The 17,535-nt window shown below is 41.1% G+C and overlaps 1 protein-coding gene and 1 long non-coding RNA gene across 2 annotated transcripts; one reads left to right on the top strand and one right to left on the bottom strand.

The window, feature by feature from the left end:
• Positions 1-1,244: 1,244 nt before the first annotated feature.
• Positions 1,245-14,364, bottom strand: LOC107390508 (protein SON). Its single transcript, XM_015967264.3, has 4 exons — positions 14,021-14,364; positions 13,856-13,931; positions 3,972-4,146; positions 1,245-3,892 (listed from the first exon to the last, which is right to left on the bottom strand). Exons 1-4 carry the CDS (start codon positions 14,217-14,219, stop codon positions 2,375-2,377), a joined length of 1,968 nt encoding a protein of 655 aa, XP_015822750.1. The 5' UTR covers positions 14,220-14,364; the 3' UTR covers positions 1,245-2,374.
• On the top strand, positions 7,680-8,554 carry LOC129164703 (uncharacterized). Its single transcript, XR_008564205.2, has 2 exons — positions 7,680-7,760; positions 8,326-8,554. It is a non-coding gene; the product is annotated as an uncharacterized lncRNA (long non-coding RNA).
• Positions 14,365-17,535: the final 3,171 nt, after the last annotated feature.

The following is a 17,535-nucleotide window of genomic DNA, read 5'->3' as shown; positions in this document are numbered from 1 at the left end:
GCGACCCGGACCCGGATAAGCGGAGGAAGACGAAGACGACGAAGATTGTTTTTGGATGGTAAAAAGTGCAGGGGTCAAAACTTGAATTTGGAAAGGGGGGGGGGGGGGGGGGGGCAAAACATTTACGTCCATGGCGCCTTCTAAAGTACTGGAATCCCCCAAGGCGCTTTACAACACAATCAGTCATTAACCCATTCACACCCTGGTGGTGATGTGCTACAGTGTGGCCACAGCTGCCTTAGGGTGCACTGACAGAGGCGAGTCCGCTGTACATGGGCGCTTCGAACACCACCAGCAGGCAAGGTGGGTTAAGTGTCTTGCCCATGGACACAACGGCAGCCACTGACCAGCAACCTTTCGATTACAGGGAGAGCACTTAACTCCTGTGCCAGCGTCGCAGCAATGTAAAAAGATGGTGCAGCTGTGGTCGGGGCTTTGACTGGACCATGACCTTGATTTCTTTTGCACTAGTTCTGTTGTAGAAGACCAATTATGTTTAGGTTCATTGTTCTGCTTTAAGACCCAATTTGGTCCAAAGTTCTGCTGTGTCACTCTACAGTACTTTGGTATCCAGAGGTCATGATCATGACCTCCTCTGGATACCAAAGGAGTGGACCATAAGTCATCGTCCACTCGATGATTGCAAGGTGCTCAGGCTCTGTGCCTGCAGAACAAGTTCAGACCATCAGCCTCCCACTCACTAGCTGGCATACGTCAGGTGTTTGTGCAGATATAGATTTGGTTTCCTCCACAGTAAGTTATGCGCATTATGGGTAATCATCTCAACTTAAGCCTCATCTACCCAATGACTTTTGCTCCAACTTTCTTCTGATTAATTTAGATCCAGCTTTGCATACCTAAGTTGTGTTGGCTTGTCCTCCTCAGAGAGGCAGAGCTTTCTCCTGAAATCCTTCCAAACAATCCTGACTTGATTAGGCTGGTTCTAATTGTCCTGTCATGAACCTTTACCTGCTAACCGAGGCCTGTAGAGTTTGAGGACTTTAGGCGTTTCGACAGTTTCTCCAAGTAATGCATGTGACCTTGGATTGAGTTTGTTGACACATCCACGCCTACAAAAACTGTCTTCTTTTTAATAATCTCTCTTTTGAGTCGTGGACTCCATAAATTGTTCGGATACGACCATAAATCCTTCCCAGACTGATGGACAGCAACTTGACATAAGCCTTTCTTCAGTTCAGAACACAGTTTAGGAAAAGCAGACAAGAACTACACAAGCCAAGATGCATCTTGCAAATATAGTTTTTATTTCAGTGTAGATTTGTTAGGAATATAAACTATAACACAATGCACAACTCATTTATTTCATGTTCCAATGGCCTTTCGAAAGTCAGTGAAGTTGTAGAAAGTAGGGTTAGCTTATTTGTACTCTAGCAGGCTTATTTTTTAGGATGTAGGCAGCTAATGAGACACAAAAACAAGATATTTAAGATAATAGCTCTGGTAGCTGTATCCTGTACAAGAATAAAGGTGACGGTCAAGATACAAGATTTATAAAAACAAAATAACTAGCAGCAACAAACACATCCAAAATAAAATGGTGACCAAGCTACTGTCAGAATAAAAAAGTTCAGTTAACAACGGTAGAAGACAGAACAGTCAAGGAAGTCGGTGGGTCAACAGCAGTCACAATACAAGCTACACATGTCTGAATGACAGTCTCTCCTTCCAATGCCATTGCTGTCTTTTGCACCGCAACACAACAAAAATAAATCTACAATGTTTGTACTAAATACAAAAGAAGTAGCAAGTTAGTGCACAATATGCATAGATCAAGTCCAAATGTAGCAAACCTGTGTAAACAAGCAAATGATTCCTATTAGCTGAGGTAGAAAAACTCCAATCAAAGGTAACTTGTATGATAAATGAAGTCATCGTTAGGTGTCCTCTAAAGATTTTTCCCTCGAAATGCAACAGTGGTGGAGGGGTTGTTGAGATGTATTTCACATGCTACCAATTAGCCAAACGGTGGGGACGAAAAGTTCTAAGCTAACTAAGATATGAGTCACCCATCACAGGTGAAGAGAGAAGTAAAATCCAACTAAAGCAGAGAATACCAGTGAGTTTGAGCTAAATCTTATCACTAAAAGTTCCAAACACCTGCAGCGCGCGCGCACACGCGCACGCACACACACACACACACCCTACAATGAGATGGATCAAGACTTCATTCAAAGGCTCATCTTGGTATTCCAGTACTATCAAAATGTAACCAAGAGACAGTGATTTCTTGTCTGCTTTTGCATAATAAGCACCTGTCCTACGATGAAGTATTTCAAAAAATGTACATCAGTGACTCGGTGAGTGGAGTGAAACTGCAGCAGTTTTATCAGCAACACTTAGATCATGGTTTGCATCACAAGATTATCTCCAGGTCATAAGCAATTTTTTCCCCTTTAGCCGGCTTCACCGGTGTCACAACTGGACAAATGAACACTGGTTCATCCGGGTCCTCTGGTTCCTCCTCGACAACGTTCTCAACCTGAACAGTCTTTGCCCTGTTTAAAATATATTCATAATTTCTCTCGACATCAAGCAGCGCTGAGGTGAGGTACTGAGGTGAAAAGACTTTCAGCGCAGATGGGAGTTCTTGATGATGAGGTAGACCGTATAGTCCTAAATCAGGTGTGTCGTTGGGCATCGACGTACATTCAGTTGAGCTGTCTCTGTTTGTCTGGAATGTGGAGACTAGAGGTGGTGGGCAGGGTGCAGGAGGGGGTTGCACTGACACCAGGGAAGGCTTTATGATTTCTGGTAACTTACAGGAGGTAGTCAGTACAAGTTCAGGGTCTGAGACCAAAGACTTATCAGTGGACGGAACTGGTGGTTGAGTTTCGGCTGTTTCTGACATCTTTAAGACTTGTTCAGGGACTAAGACTGAAGGCTCATCAGTGGACGGAACTGGTGGTTGAGTTTCAGCTGTTTCCGACATCTTTAAGACTTGTTCAGGGACTAAGACTGAAGGCTCATCAGTGGACGGAACTGGTGGTTGAGTTTCAGCTGTTTCTGATACCTTTGGGACTTGTTCAGGGACAATCACTGAAGGCTCATCAGTGGACGGAACTGGTGGTTGAGTTTCGGCTGTTTCTGACATCTTTGGGACTTGTTCAGGGACTAAGACTGAAGGCTCATCAGTGGACGGAACTGGTGGTTGAGTTTCGGCTGTTTCTGACATCTTTAAGACTTGTTCAGAGGCTAAGACTGAAGGCTCATTAGAAAGAGAAGTTGGTGGTTGTGTCTCAGCAGTTTTGGACATCTTTGGTGTGAGTTCAGAGACTACAACAGCATGTTTATCAGTGAAAGAAACTGTTTCAGCCATTTCTGACGACTGATCAGGCTCCATCTTTTTAGGACTGTGGTCTAAACTGTCCGCCTCAGCACTCAAAGAGTCTTTTTGAACCAAGGTTTTCAGCTCGGATCGTGGCCAAAACAAAAAATGGTTGTGGCGTCGACAGAACATAGTACCACACCGGAGGCACTTCCTGCAGTCTTTAACATGAAGCAGTTTGTGACGCTTGAGGTTGCGACTTGTCGTAAAAAATTGATCGCACATGTTACAGGGAAAAGATGGCTCCTGGTTAGGGACGGGATGGGGCTCAGTCAAACCTGCTTCACTGGAATCAGAGGACTTAGGTTCTTCATGCTGCCGTCTGTGTTTCACAAGCTGTGACGCACTGGCGAAGGTTTCATTACACAGGTCACAACGAAAAGCACCATTTTGCATAATGAGAGGCTTTAGGGTCACAACAGGATACATTTCAATTACTGGTAAAATGCCTTTTGGTTGTTCTGGTAATGTTTTATTTATAATGGATGTTTCCTGCATTTCCATGTTTTCGATTTCTGGCACAACTTCTTTGGTCAATGCTTCTTCCTAAATGACAGGAACAGAACATGTAAGTAAGACCAGGGATTACATGTTATCTGAACTGTTAACAAATAGGAGCTGCTACCTTTGGCTTTGACGGTGACAGGCATGGTGTTTCTCCTGAAATCTCAATCTCCATCAAAACAGGGGGGTTGGGGTCAACAGGAGGCTTAGCTTCAGGTGCTTCAGGAGAAAATGGTTTCTCCTCCAGTTCGTCCTTTTCTCTTAGACCTCTTGAGCGACCCCTTCTAAGACCATTCCTTTGGGAGAAAAAAGGTCAGCCCATTTATCTGGTAACTAGATGAATAATTAGTCTTTCAACCCAACATAACAAACCTCTATCAATAATGTAGCATACCAAATGGCCAGAAGTTAACTTATGGGCCAAACTTCTTCATACAGGTCAATCTGACACTGCGGTGTCAATATGATGTCTATGAACTTGAGCCAATGTTCTTAACTTATCCTCTAGTAAGTCATGAGTCCTCGAGGCTGCAAGAGACGCAGGACCTCTTATCTTTCCTCTTTGAATAAAGCTCGTCTTCCCTGGCTCATAAATGACTATAATTTCATATGTGTTATATAATCATATTTTGTTGAATGAACATTATGTTTAAATCCAAAGTGTTCAATAATGTGTCCTATCCCTTACATTAATGAATGATAGGTAAGCAAGTTATTCCTGTAACCATTTATTTCAGATCTTAAATTACACCAGATAAGCCTTTGTTGATTTTAATCTTTTAGTATGAACACAATAATATCCCCTTATTATCATGAATGGTTAAAACCTTTTTACTTCACACTAAGAATAACCTCTCTAAGTATCTGGGAGAAGGAGTGATTGTCTGAGGTAGTTTGGCAACACCTTTAAACTTGGCAAATTCTGATTTGTCTAAATCTGTAAACAGTAGTTAATATAGGCTAGCTCACTAGGCTAGTCAGTTCTTAGCCAGCTTACTTGGTAGGCTGACCGGGTGAGCAGGCACTTGGGACCATCCTCTCTTTTGACCTCAAGGTCAAAGCCTCTCTGCAACGCTTGCGAGTGGTATCAGACGCTACAACACCCCAGACGTGGAACATCTAACTAGCAGGCCCTGGTATCATCTTATGGCCGGTGACAAGTGAATCCAAATGGAGCTGCGACTGAGATTCCAGGAGCCACTGCGTTCGGAGACCTCACCGCCCTGGCTGCCTCTCCTCTGGACCGCCAAGAGCTACCGTCCAACACAAGGGTATCGTAGAGCTGCACACTGGCATCGGATGGGTTTATGAATAATCTACAGCTTGTTAAACCATACAGTCAAACTGAAGTCTCAGATACTTAATAAGGTTTTGCTACAAAACATCTTAGCTTTTCTATCATTTCATTCATTGTCTGTTATCTTGTCTAACACCATTCATCATAATTTGTCTTGTATAATCATTAGTTTAGAAATATAGAATTAGAGAGTAGGGTTGTCACGGTAACCGGTATAGCGGTAAACCCCGGTAAAAAAGTTGACAATAAAAATAACTGTCCAGTTTTTTAAAAACTAAATTATCTCGGTGGGTTTACCGTGGCGGCGGTTTAGGCGCGGTGACCCTTACCAGCCACCGTCGCTTCAGCTGAAGTTCCCGCGCACACGCACTTTTTAGTTTGCAACCAAAACTTTGAAGCTGAAATAATGGCCGAAGGAAGAGACGGCAGCGCCCAGGACATCCATCAGCCCTCAAAGAAGACTAAATCGGAAGTATGGGCATATTTTGGATTTCTGAAAAGTGCTGAGGGACAGTTAATAGAAGACTGCTATCCCGTTTGCAGAACGTGCAGGAAACAGTGTCTGCAAAAGGCAGCATCACTTCGAATCTAAAGGCACATCTGTGTGACCATCACCCACGGCTCTACAGCCAGTGCAAGGTAAGTTAACATTAGCATTTTAGCTTAAATGCATGACGTGAGGACTTCTGGTTGAGGGAGAATGCAACGAGTCACTACATACTGCAGCCGCAGCGCCCTCTGCCAGCATTTAAACCATGTCACGGACACCCTGTTGCTGCATGAAGCATCTTATTTGTTGATAATGAAGAGAAATATGCAATTAGTTCCTTGTCATTGATTTGTTTACTTATTCAATGCCATTTATACTTGAACATTTGGATATGATTACATAGTGTAGTAGTTATTTTAGTAATTTGTTTAAAGTGGATATTTATTTTAAATACATCTTTTTTAAGGTTGACTTGTACAGCGCTCAAGTCAAGTGTGGACTGGAGTTTTAGATTTTCATTTTGATAATGAAGAAAACAAGTGGTGTTTCTTTGATTTGTTTACATATTGTTTATGTTTTGAATGTTTGGATTTGTATCATTTAAACCTGCACTGACTACTGTAACATGTTCCAGAAAAAGAAGCTATTTGTTCCTTTACTTGTGAAAAGTTGCACTTTTGCTAAGGCTTTGTGTTATTTTAGGTTTAATAAACACTGTTAAACCTTTTCAAAACTATTTCGGTTTGTGTAGAACAGGACTATCAATGCTTTCTGAACATATGCAACACCGTTTAAAAAATACCGCGATAATACCGAAAACCGTGATAATTTTGGTCACAATAACCGTGAGGTTAAATTTTCATACCGTGACAACCCTATTAGAGAGAGAAAAGAAAAAAGGGATGATGATATGTATTTTTCCTGTTTGTGTTATTTTTTTTTTAATTATGTACGTTTCCTTTGTTTGAAATAAACTAAATAAATAAATAAATTCATGTTTATAAACTATATAATTGACTCTGTTTGAATTAATATGAAGTATGTGTTCCCTAAAAAGTCCAAAGACCCAAAGGCAATATTAAATCAAATATTCAAAGACCAATCAGACTGATAATTCATATTTATATGGAATTTCACATCTTATTGATCCTTTAATGAGTGTAGCTACATCCATCGTGCTACAATAACAAAGGGAGAACGTAAGTTAAACTGCCTCTCCCTTAAGTGGTATAACATTTAGCACCATACAGAAAACATCTTAGCTTGTAAATGATAAAACGTCCCACATTTAAATTTCCTAGCATGAAAATAATGAGATGAGCCTCAAACATGCCTTGAGGGAGAAAACAACCTGATAACCATCGCGGAAAACAAGAAAACAAACAAAAGCTGCTTCAACAAGTGGCTTGTCTCCAACAGTCCAGATTATCAACAAATAGCGCTGCGGGGGTAACGGAGGCAAATGTTTCACATAAAAAGTGTGGCTGGTAGGGCTGCACAATATATCGTAAATATATCGTTATCGCGATATCAGCATGCACAATATGCATATCGCAAAGATCAGATAAATATTGTAATGAATGGTCAGCTCAAATGTTTGCCACACATGACGCTAGAGCTGAAACAACTAATCGATTTAATCGATTATAATCGATTATTAAAATAGTTAACAACTTTTTTAGTCATCGATTAGTTGTTTAATAATCATATTTTACCGCATAAAGTCTATTTTTTACCACAATCTGACATCGGTTACAATCTGTTAAATTTGCCACCAGTGTGTGGCAGTAATGAGCCACTGATCTACCAGTGGGGCCGTAGAAGAAGAAATTAGCCAATAAGTGCCCTCGGTTTTCATGACGTATCACGTTACTGACGCGCATCTTGCTGTGAGAGATGGCGGATCAACAACAAATACGGAAGAAAAATAGAAGCGACAAAACAAGAGAAACCCCGGACAAAAACCTCACGAGTATGGGAGCACTTCACTCTAGATGCCTTGAAAAGACGGGTGACCTGCAAAATATGCAAAAACCATCTAGCATGGCACGACGGAAGCACGACGTCCCTAAGTGAACATTTGAGATGAAAACATGGGGGCTGATGCAGCAGAGGAAAGTCCGGTAAGTAACAGAAAATAAACAAGCTAACGCAGATCACATTTGGGACTTAGTGTTAGCTGAGTTCGTTATAGTGGATGTTAAACATGTTTTTTTTTTTGCCGCGTCAGTTTACGGTGTTCTACTTCTGATTGACTAGATGCAATCGTGAATCTCCTCCGTGTTGTGAATCATGCACTTGCCAAATTTAGCACGTCTGTTTATAAGAATGTTCTCGTTAAGAGAAAAACGGCACAAACCCATAACTGTGTTCCTCATTCAAAAAAGGACAACTCCGCGGAGAAAAATATACAGACGAGCTGTGTCCAGGTGAATATAACGCGGCATAGTTGTACGCTTTCAATTTTTAAATACAGGAGAAATTCAGAAAGTCCTTTTTTTAACTATTAAAAGGCTGTTTTACTATCTAACGCTGTAAAACGCCTCACAACACATTTTTGTCAAAATAAATGATCACTGTATATTGTTAATTAATTCAAATAATGTAATATTGATTTAGTGTTGTAGTGTGTGTGCTGCTTTATTTTATATGTGTACTTAATTCAGTTTATTTGTGTTTCTTATGCAGAAAAAAACAAGCAACGATGGACAACTACATGGGGAACAAGACACTCACCCCCAGCAATGCATACCACTTACAAACTCTATTCTAGATTCTACATTATTTTTTATGGAATTTACCTCTTATATTTTGATGCCAAAAAATTATTCTGGACTGATATTTTGCACTGTTTAGCTCATTTTACACTGCTGACTGTGGTCATGTGCAATAAAATAGATTGCAGTCAACTGCACAATTCTCTTATGTTTTTCTTTTTCTTAACTGAAATGTATTCATCACTTGTATAGGTTAAATAGCTAAACAATAACAAACCGATTAATCGAAAAAATAATCGACAGATTAATCGATTATGAAAATAATCGTTAGTTGCAGCCCTACATGACGCATGCTGTCAGTCAAACAGAAGCGTGATGTTTTTTTTTAAACACATCAAATAGAGCTTTTCACCCATTTGGCCAATTGGGTGGGTTCTCATAGGCCAGAGTACCGCCCACGGGGCGGACGGCACCTAATTTTGATGGTTAGCAAACACCTGAGTTAGCTTTGTTCTGCTCTTTCTGCTGATTCTGCTTTTCCCGGGATCCACCGATCGCCTTTTCTTGTTCATTTTCTTTTCCCTTTCCTCACATATTTTGCTTTTCTCATTTTTATGTTTTTTTTATTTCTTTGTTTTTGATTATTTTTGTTCCTAGGTTAAGTTTTTATTTATCGCAACTAATATCGTCATCGCAATATTAATCATTGTCATCGAATATTGCAGGTTTTCCTAATATCGTGCAGCCCTAGCGGCTGGTAAAACGTTTGAATGGCTGGTACAAACTTTTCTCTAACAGACACTGTGGCTGGGAGAAAAATTTTTATTTCCACCCCTGTTGCTCTGTAAGATTTAGGCAGATCTAACGACTTGAAGTTAAATCAGGCAATGGAAGCACAAAAGGAGCTGCTGGTTCTGGGAGGACCAAAGGTAAAAAATAATAAATAAATAAATAAACTGACGAAAAAGATTATATTTGTAAAGAAAAATATATTTTTAAAACCCAAATAACACACTCAATAGTATAATCACAACAGTGTATGAGAGTTATAACTGTATAAAGTTTGTTTCACTTTTAATGTGTGTTTGGCGTTAGAAGGTGGGGTTGGGAGACCTCAAAGTAAAAAGGTAATAAACCGCTGACTTAAAGAGGTCCTTTACTTGTTTTTTTAGTGCATGAACAGTGGTCCATAGTAGGAATGAATGCCTTGTAAGTTGTACTCTGGGGAAATGAGAATTCAGGTGGAGGAGAATGAGGATGTTTTATCTCCACAAATAACACAAATCTGAAGGAGTTCTGCTGTGTGGTGGAGTGTTTATGTTTATGTGCTTAGCAGACGCTTTTACCCAAAGCGACTTACAATTTTTTAACCTATAGGGCATGTTGTGGAGTGTGGACAGCCAAGTTTTCCCCGTCGTGAGTCAAGATGAATCAGAAGGTTTTATTGCCATATGTGCCAGAATCACAACAGTAGGAAACTGCTGCGGTACTTGGTGCAACAAAAATAAATGAGAAGCAAAATGAGAATTAGGAAATAAACACAATGAAATAATAATAATATAGGGAGACAGTAATTAGAGAAGCAGCTACTTTATGTGACTGAAACAAAGCAGCTGGAGCGGGCTGGTCTACGTTTGTCATTCATGAGTCTGACCGCAGAGGATAGAAACTGTTTTTGTGGAAAGAAGTTCTGGTCCGAATGGATCGGAGCCTCCTGCCAGATGGGAGCGAGTCGTAGAGACTGTCCAGGGTGACACGGGTCAGCTGTGATCCGACCTGCACGACTCAATGTCCTGGAGGTGTACAGGTCCTGTGTGGAGGGGGGTATGCAGCCAATGACCTTCTCAGCAGAGCGTACGACATGCTGCAGGTGGGCGAGTCCATTAAAGTTAAGCGACAGGGTGACGTAGATCTGTCAGGGTTCTCTAATCCTGAAGTTTCACCGTCTATTCTCTATCAGAAGATCGTGCGGGAGATAGATGTAAGAGACTATTTTCATGTTCCGCCTGCATGATTATAATCAGAAATGATCATTAAAAAATGGTTTTTCAGTGAAGGACCTCTTTAAAATAGGGCTGGGCGATACGACGATTTTAGACCGTTTTACGATCTACACATCTGACGGTCTGTCATTGTTGAGAGACCTTTTTATCACGATTCACAGCTCTGCTGTTGAATTTCTGCCTCTGAATGAAAAGGGAACTTACCCCAGGCGAATGACACGCCTTTGTTTGACCCTTAACCAATCAGAGTGAGTCATAGTAATATATTAGTGCCCCGCTTGTTTTCGCCTGTGTGTGAACAAACATGGCTTCGGCCGCGGCTGAGAGCGACAACGAGGTTTTCGTTCCGAAGAGGAACGCAGGGTTTCCTTAGCGCGCGGCGCTAACAACTTAGCGACGTGACATGTCTCGGAGAAAGCGTAAAAACACGTTGGACGCTTCTTCTGAAGCAGGAAAATAACACCGCTTCTTAAGCAGAGCACGACGTCGCCTCGGCTCGTCCACCCTCTGCCGAGCCGGTGTCGGTACCGGACTGAGCTCGGTCACTGGGTCGCTGGAGCTGCCCCGTGACTGCCTGATGGAAAACCAGCGGGTTTCATCAGACTCGTAGTTTCTTGTTTTTGCTGGGGACCCCCTGTATTTTACCGCTCCCTCCTGCAGTCTTCCCCTATTAACATTTAAAATGATTCTGTAAATCCGTGTATCAATAGAAACAATCTCTGCCTCTGCCAGCTGCAGTAAATGTAGTTTATAAATAATAAGAGGTGCATTCATCTGTGTATCTCCTTTGATCCGCATTAGTGATATTCTCAGCACCAGAACAGGGAAGCAAAGAAAGATTCCTGAGTTTGTTTGTAATTTTATTTATTAGGTGCATCTGACCTGTTCTATTTTTCTCTGAAGTGAGATCAGATCAGTGCTTCTATGGGTTGTCTCCAATCTGCACTGGAAAATGTTACTTTATTTAGAGACTTGTTGCAGAAAATATTCAGAATGCGCAGTTTTTTGCTACCACAAGCGATCTCTGGTCCAGCCGCACATCAGAGCCGTATTTGAGCTTAACTATCCACTACATGAGCAACTGGGAGCTACATAGTATTTTGAACAAGTTAATGTTTGCACAATACGTTTGCAATTGACATGTTTGCACTTTAAATATGTTTACGATTTTAATTTATGTTAAGTTACTTGAAAAACGAGAAAAACTGATTTTTGTAATTGTTTCTCTCAGGGCTTTTATCATCTCTGGTGTGAGTTTAAAATATAAGTGTGTTAGCACTGTGTTGATTATCCCTAATATGAATAAATGTTTATTTATTCAATGTTTCTCTTCTTTAATACGCAATTGAAGTTATGCTATTCATGGATAAAAAATCGTGATAAAATAGAAATCGTGATAAAATATTGGAAAAATCGTGATATTCTATTTTTGCCATATCGCCCAGCCCTACTTTAAAATACTGTAGTATGTTTAACTTGCAGGTGTCTCTGCTAGAGTACATTAAAGCTGATTTTTCAAGCTCCATAGCAACCCATTCACCGTCATCACTAACAGCTCGAGAGAATGCAGCAACAAAAACATCCATTCATTGGTTTGAACAAAGAATTGATCATACCTTTAAGATGTAATTGCTGACAAATGTTGTAACTTGTCATTTTGCAGTACTTTAAATGTCATTCCCATTAATTACCTTGAGACACCATGTCTGACGATAATGAAAAGCAACAATCGAAGACATAGCGACAAATCTCCGCCCCTATTTGATTTCCAACATCAACGTTAATAACGACTGAAGAACAAGACGGGTAACAAGAAGATAACTCTGTTAGCTTTTTTTCAAGTTCCACCTAAATTTGCTATTTGGAAACTTTCAGTGTCAAAGATGAAAATTCCTTATTATCTCCTTAAATAGAAAAGTGTTTACAGCAAATCTGTGTGAGGCTACAGCAGATATAGACCAAACCTATGACGCTGTTGGTTAATATGGGCATCACACTTAAAGTAACTGGCCAGAGACAAGTTTCCTTTGACTGACGTGAGTAAGAAAGCCTTTAAAATCTCAGCTGAAAAAAAAAAGTTTGGATTTTAAAGAGCAAGTCACCCCTTACAAGAAGCGTACCTCACTCCCACTTCATGTTTGAAAAATGCGACAAATGCTGTTGCCTAGCAGACCGAGAGGGTGGAGCCACTAACAAATACACACACTCACGACATTGTGACATCATAATGTTCCAGTTTACATCATAGCATACCTCTTAGCCAATAGCGGTAGCAGATTTAAATTCAAATGCAGTGAAGAGTTTTTACCCGACAACGGCACAACACTGACAGTTTCAGGCAGAAAATTTCAATTTTAACTAAAATGCACTAAAGTGCAAAACTATTGACTACACGTGTCTGCAGCACGATTAGACACGCATTTATATAGTTTATCAGAAAAAAATGTTGATTTGAGGGTGACTTGCTCTTTAAGAAAATTGGATGTTTTTAAAAAGCGCAGAAAAAATATCAGAATTTCCAGTCTGAGCGCTCACCCGCTGCTTACGACATACCAGGTATTCCCTCTGGAAGCTAATGTAAACAGCCGCTAGCTCCGTATTTATTTTTTGTTAGCATTTTGGCAGACGACAATGTTAAATCAGTCAGATGTAGCTTCTGAAACCTCTGTTAGTCGGTCAGTTTATTTACTTTTATTGTGTATTTTGTTTTATTTCTGTGCTGTTCTGGGCTTCACACAGCATCTCGAGCTCTCAGCTGCATCAGGCTGTGTCAGTATAATTCAATAAGTATTAAGTATTATGATTCTCCCGGTGTGTACTGGCACACAGCAAAACTCGCAAGTAAACCGTTTTGCTCCCAGTCCACGACGCTGATGCCTCCAGTGTGAAGATGGGATAAGACATTGTTGAGTGACGCCTGCAAAAGACAGTTCTTCACTGATTAGGGGGGAATTTGGATTTTCTATAATGATTTGACAAACTTACTCAACAATAATAATAATAATAATAATAACTTAAACCACTGGTAAAGTAGCTCCACCGAATTTCTACTATTTTCAGCAGTCTGGTCAATACCTTTAAATCTTGCAAACCCTTGCACTTTGAACTGTTCAAGCATCAGAACAGTTTCATGCAGGATGATTTTGCTGAAAACAAACAAAATGAAAGGCTGCCTCTCTAAAAGGGCCTGTAACAAACTAACATCGCCTTAAACGAGCTGCGAGGAGCAGTGCCCCTGCAGTTTCAACCACAACATGCATAAATGTTACGTCACGTTTTCTATACCAAGATTAAAATAACGACTAGTGTTGATCTTGGGTGAGACACTTGCAAGTGCGTTCTGTGGAAATCCCCCAAATGAATGTTTGTAATGAATAAAAACCCCTAGGGGGAAGTCGTGGTGGTTTTGGTGAACCTAAAAGATTAGCCAAACGTTTTCTAACCCACCAACCAGACTAGATAGTTGAACAAAAGCTGTACTCCACATCATCTGCTTACTGATTCTGTCTTTGAATGCTGTTTGGAAACACGGAGGGCACAAAATCCGGGCTCTCGTTGTCCAAGGAAAGTTCTCCTGTAGATAAAGAAACGAGGAGCTTCATTACACATCTCATACTTTCTTTTCTCTGTCTGTATTAAATGACGGATTAAAACTAAAGCTACCGGAGATAAAATGAGCCCCGCAAATCCGAGCATGTCCTGAGAAATCGTAGTCTTTCCCGTTCGCCTGCTTGATCGCTTTTATCCACAAACGCCTCCGGTTGACTTGGAGAGGCCGGCTTCCACACGGGATCCGGTAGAATTTAATGCTGCTGCTGGGGGAATAACGGTTTCTACAGCCAACCACGCAGCAACTCGTCATTTCGGCTCAAAATAACGAGTAGCCGTATTAGGGTCACTTCGGGGAAAACAACGGAAGAAACAAATGCCACTTCCGTCGCCTGAAAGCGCGCGCTTATCCTGCGGGATGACGTCATTGCCATGGACGTAGCGTTATGAATAGGGAGCTCCAAATCTCTCCCTAACTTTTGCGTTTTCTTAAATGACTTCCATTCATATGTTAACACCATAAAGTTAATTGTAAATAAGAAGGCAGAACTCACTTTAATGAGTCTTCAACGTTTATTTCTGATTGACCCTGTATGACAAAAACAATTTAAAAAAGTACCTTTTGGAAGGTTGTATTATCTGTTATGTGCCTCTTGTCGATTAATGAGCTGGTGTCTGTTCGTGTGTATATTTGATGTATGTTTGTTAGTGTGACTATGTATTTGTGACAAAAACAAATAAAGTTTGTTAAAAAAAATAAAAAATAGGGAGCTTCCATATGCTTCATATGAGGAGACCTACGCAGAGCCTTCCTACGAGGGATATAATAATTACTACAGTCAACAGGCTGCTCTCAGACACAGAGTATTATGATTACGGACACGGCGAGGCCCAGGATGCAGCATACGAAGCTTACGGGCAGGGGGAATGGGAAGTCGCGGCAGACGAGAGCATCCATATGGGAGACGCTGAACTGGACTGGTAGAGTTGCTTTGGCAGCTGTCTCCGACTGTAACTCACTTAACTTTTCTAAAGAAATTTTTCGTTTTATTTGTTCCATTTTTTATTATATATATATATATATATATATATATATATATATATATATATATATATATATTGGTTTTTAAAAATTCGAGACCTTTTGCTGGATGTATGAGAGCACCAGAGGAAAAACGCAAAACTTTTCCCATTGTTTATCTGTTTCCATTTAATGTTTCAGTTAAGGTCGTTGTGGCATAAACCTAACAAAAAGAGACATGCCATTTTATTGGTATTTGATATTTTTTTAGTTAATGGTTTATTGAACAAACTGTGATTGTGGCGATACATTATTTTTTCCTGTAGGCTGCATTTTCAAAAGTCCTTCATGCCTGGACACAAATTGCTAGCCTGGCCTGCCAGACTCCTCCTCTGTTTAATTCTGCACTGAGAAAGGCTCTGGGAACTCTCCTATTCAAATAACCCCGCCCCCTGAGAATTCTAACCGAGCCAATCAGCTCTGAGCAGCGTACGTCACACACCTAAACGCCGAGTTTGTCATAAACATGGCGACTGAAGCGGAGTTTGCTGCGGCTCTTTCCTCTGTTCTAAATGACTTGGACACGTCTTTAAAACAACAAGTGGAAGCGCTAAAAGCCTTTATTCTAAAGAAAAATGTTTTCGCCGTCGCCAGACGCCATTTTTGACTACAGCTCTAAAACTACAGCATTGCGCGGTACATTCAGCATTTCTTTTTTCTGATTGGTTATTTTTGAGCTGCCTAGTCCCGCCCCTCATGTGCCTCCCTGCCTGTGAGTTACCAGACTCTCTCTCTCTCTGTGCAGTAGTGATGGGATTTCCGGCTCTTTTTAGAGAGCCGGTTCTTTTGGCTCAGCTCACCAAGAAGAGCCGGCTCTTTCGGCTCCCAAGTGGCTCCTCAGATTTTCTGTTGCGTAAAGTACATTTAAAACGAAAATAATGCAAAACTATGTGTAAAATGATTTACTAATGTAAAAAAAATACTATATATCAAATATTTATCTTTTCTATGGATTTAATAACTGAACGCTTTCAGAAATCTCCACTTTCCGACTGCTGGCGCTCATTTTCTCACCATCTTCGTCGCACTCTCCTCTCTCTCGCTCGCCTTTTTCCTCCTCCTCATTCCCTCTCGTCTCCCTCCTCCCACATGTGCTCTGCTGTGTGTCTGAGTCTGATCCTCCCTCTTCCCCGCCCCTACTTCTCTGTGTGTGGACAGTCTGGACACGCAGTTACACATGCTGACCAATCACCTGCGGCTTTCACCAAAGCAAAAGGGGAGGGGGGAGGGGAGGGGACGGCTCCCAATGACGAGCCGGCTCCCGTCGTTCACTTCAAAGAGCCGGCTCTTAGAGCCGGTTCGTTCGCGACCGACACATCACTAGTGTGCAGAACTAAACAGAGGACGAGTCTGGCAGGCTAGGCTAACAAATTGCTCCCTAACTCTTTGCTGTGACTTTCTCGTAAATAAATCAATTTAGTTGAAATTCAGCCATGAAGTATTTTGATTAGTAGCAAACGTCTTAATAATTGTTGTTAACGTTGCAAATGTAGTTAGTTGTATCAAAATCCAAAAATAGCTTTGTTTACAATCTAAACTGGTTTGATTGTAGCTGTAGCCGTGCTCGGGGAACGCAAATAATCACTGACACTTGGGACATGAAACTCCAAAGGCCCCCGACTGGGAGGCGCCAGGGCCCAAAGGAAAAAAAGCCTATAGGGCCTAAAGGGTTAATATTAGTAGAATTTTTAATAGTGTTAATTGTCTGACCTAATTTGTGAATATAGATAAGAATGGCTCTGGCTCCAGTTTCCTTGAGAGAGGTTGGACACTACAAACCACCGTGGAACCCTGGTGTCACCATGGATTTTATTCATTCATTCATTTATTTATTTTTGACTGCCAGATTTTTAATAACACAGATGTAGCTATTTACTTTTCCTTTTTTTTCAACCTTTACTTAATTAAATAAAAACAACACTGAGATCAAGACGAGCCCTCTTTTTCAAGAGTGGCCTGGCAAAGAAGGCGTCAACACGTCATTTTACAGCCAAGACAACAAAATTAACAACTAAAAACAAGTGTTAGAATAAAACAAATAGTCAGACAGGAAACGTGCTGGAACCAGACTGCAGCCCCGGGCACATCAGCTCAATATTTTAGATGTCCCAACAGGCCAGACCAGTGTTCCGACTGTCTGTGCTACTCGTCGATACGTGCTACTTTGATTTACATTTCAGCCCCAACATGTCCGTGTTGCTAGGGCCATTCCGCAGAGTGGGTGAGGCTGCAGCTCTAGTGATGACCAGATTATTCCGGCCCAAGGAGGCTCCACGTTCAGAGTTCACAGCGCTGGTATTCACTGTCATTCTTCAGAATTTTCAGAGGCTACAAGCTTGTCGGTTCACCAGCTAAGCGCTAGGTGTTTAGCAATAAAAGTTAAATAAAAATCCATCCATCCATTTTCTTCTGCTTATCCGGAGTCGGGTCGGGGGGGGGGGGGGCCAACAGGCTAAAGGTTGGTTTATGCTTGACGCGTCCGCGAGGTCGCTAGATGTGTTCAACACTCGTGTGCTTGTACCTTTTCCCTCACATGAGAAGAAGTAAG

Source organism: Nothobranchius furzeri, chromosome 15 (genome assembly GCF_043380555.1).
Source record: "Nothobranchius furzeri strain GRZ-AD chromosome 15, NfurGRZ-RIMD1, whole genome shotgun sequence".
NCBI classification, from domain to species: Eukaryota; Metazoa; Chordata; class Actinopteri; order Cyprinodontiformes; family Nothobranchiidae; genus Nothobranchius; species Nothobranchius furzeri.
Note: the sequence above shows the minus strand (reverse complement) of the source record. Positions and strands in the feature narration are given on the sequence as shown.

Excerpts from the sequence above, each read along its gene's own strand:
- LOC107390508 (XM_015967264.3), bottom strand. The coding sequence starts at position 14,219 with ATGACGAGTTGCTGCGTGGTTGGCTGTAGAAACCGTTATTCCCCCAGC. Across the intron at positions 4,147-13,855 it reads AGCATTCAAAGACAGAATCA|GAATGGTCTTAGAAGGGGTC; the intron begins GTAAGCAGATGA and ends TTTCTCCCAAAG. Across the intron at positions 3,893-3,971 it reads TGTCACCGTCAAAGCCAAAG|GAAGAAGCATTGACCAAAGA; the intron begins GTAGCAGCTCCT and ends CCTGTCATTTAG.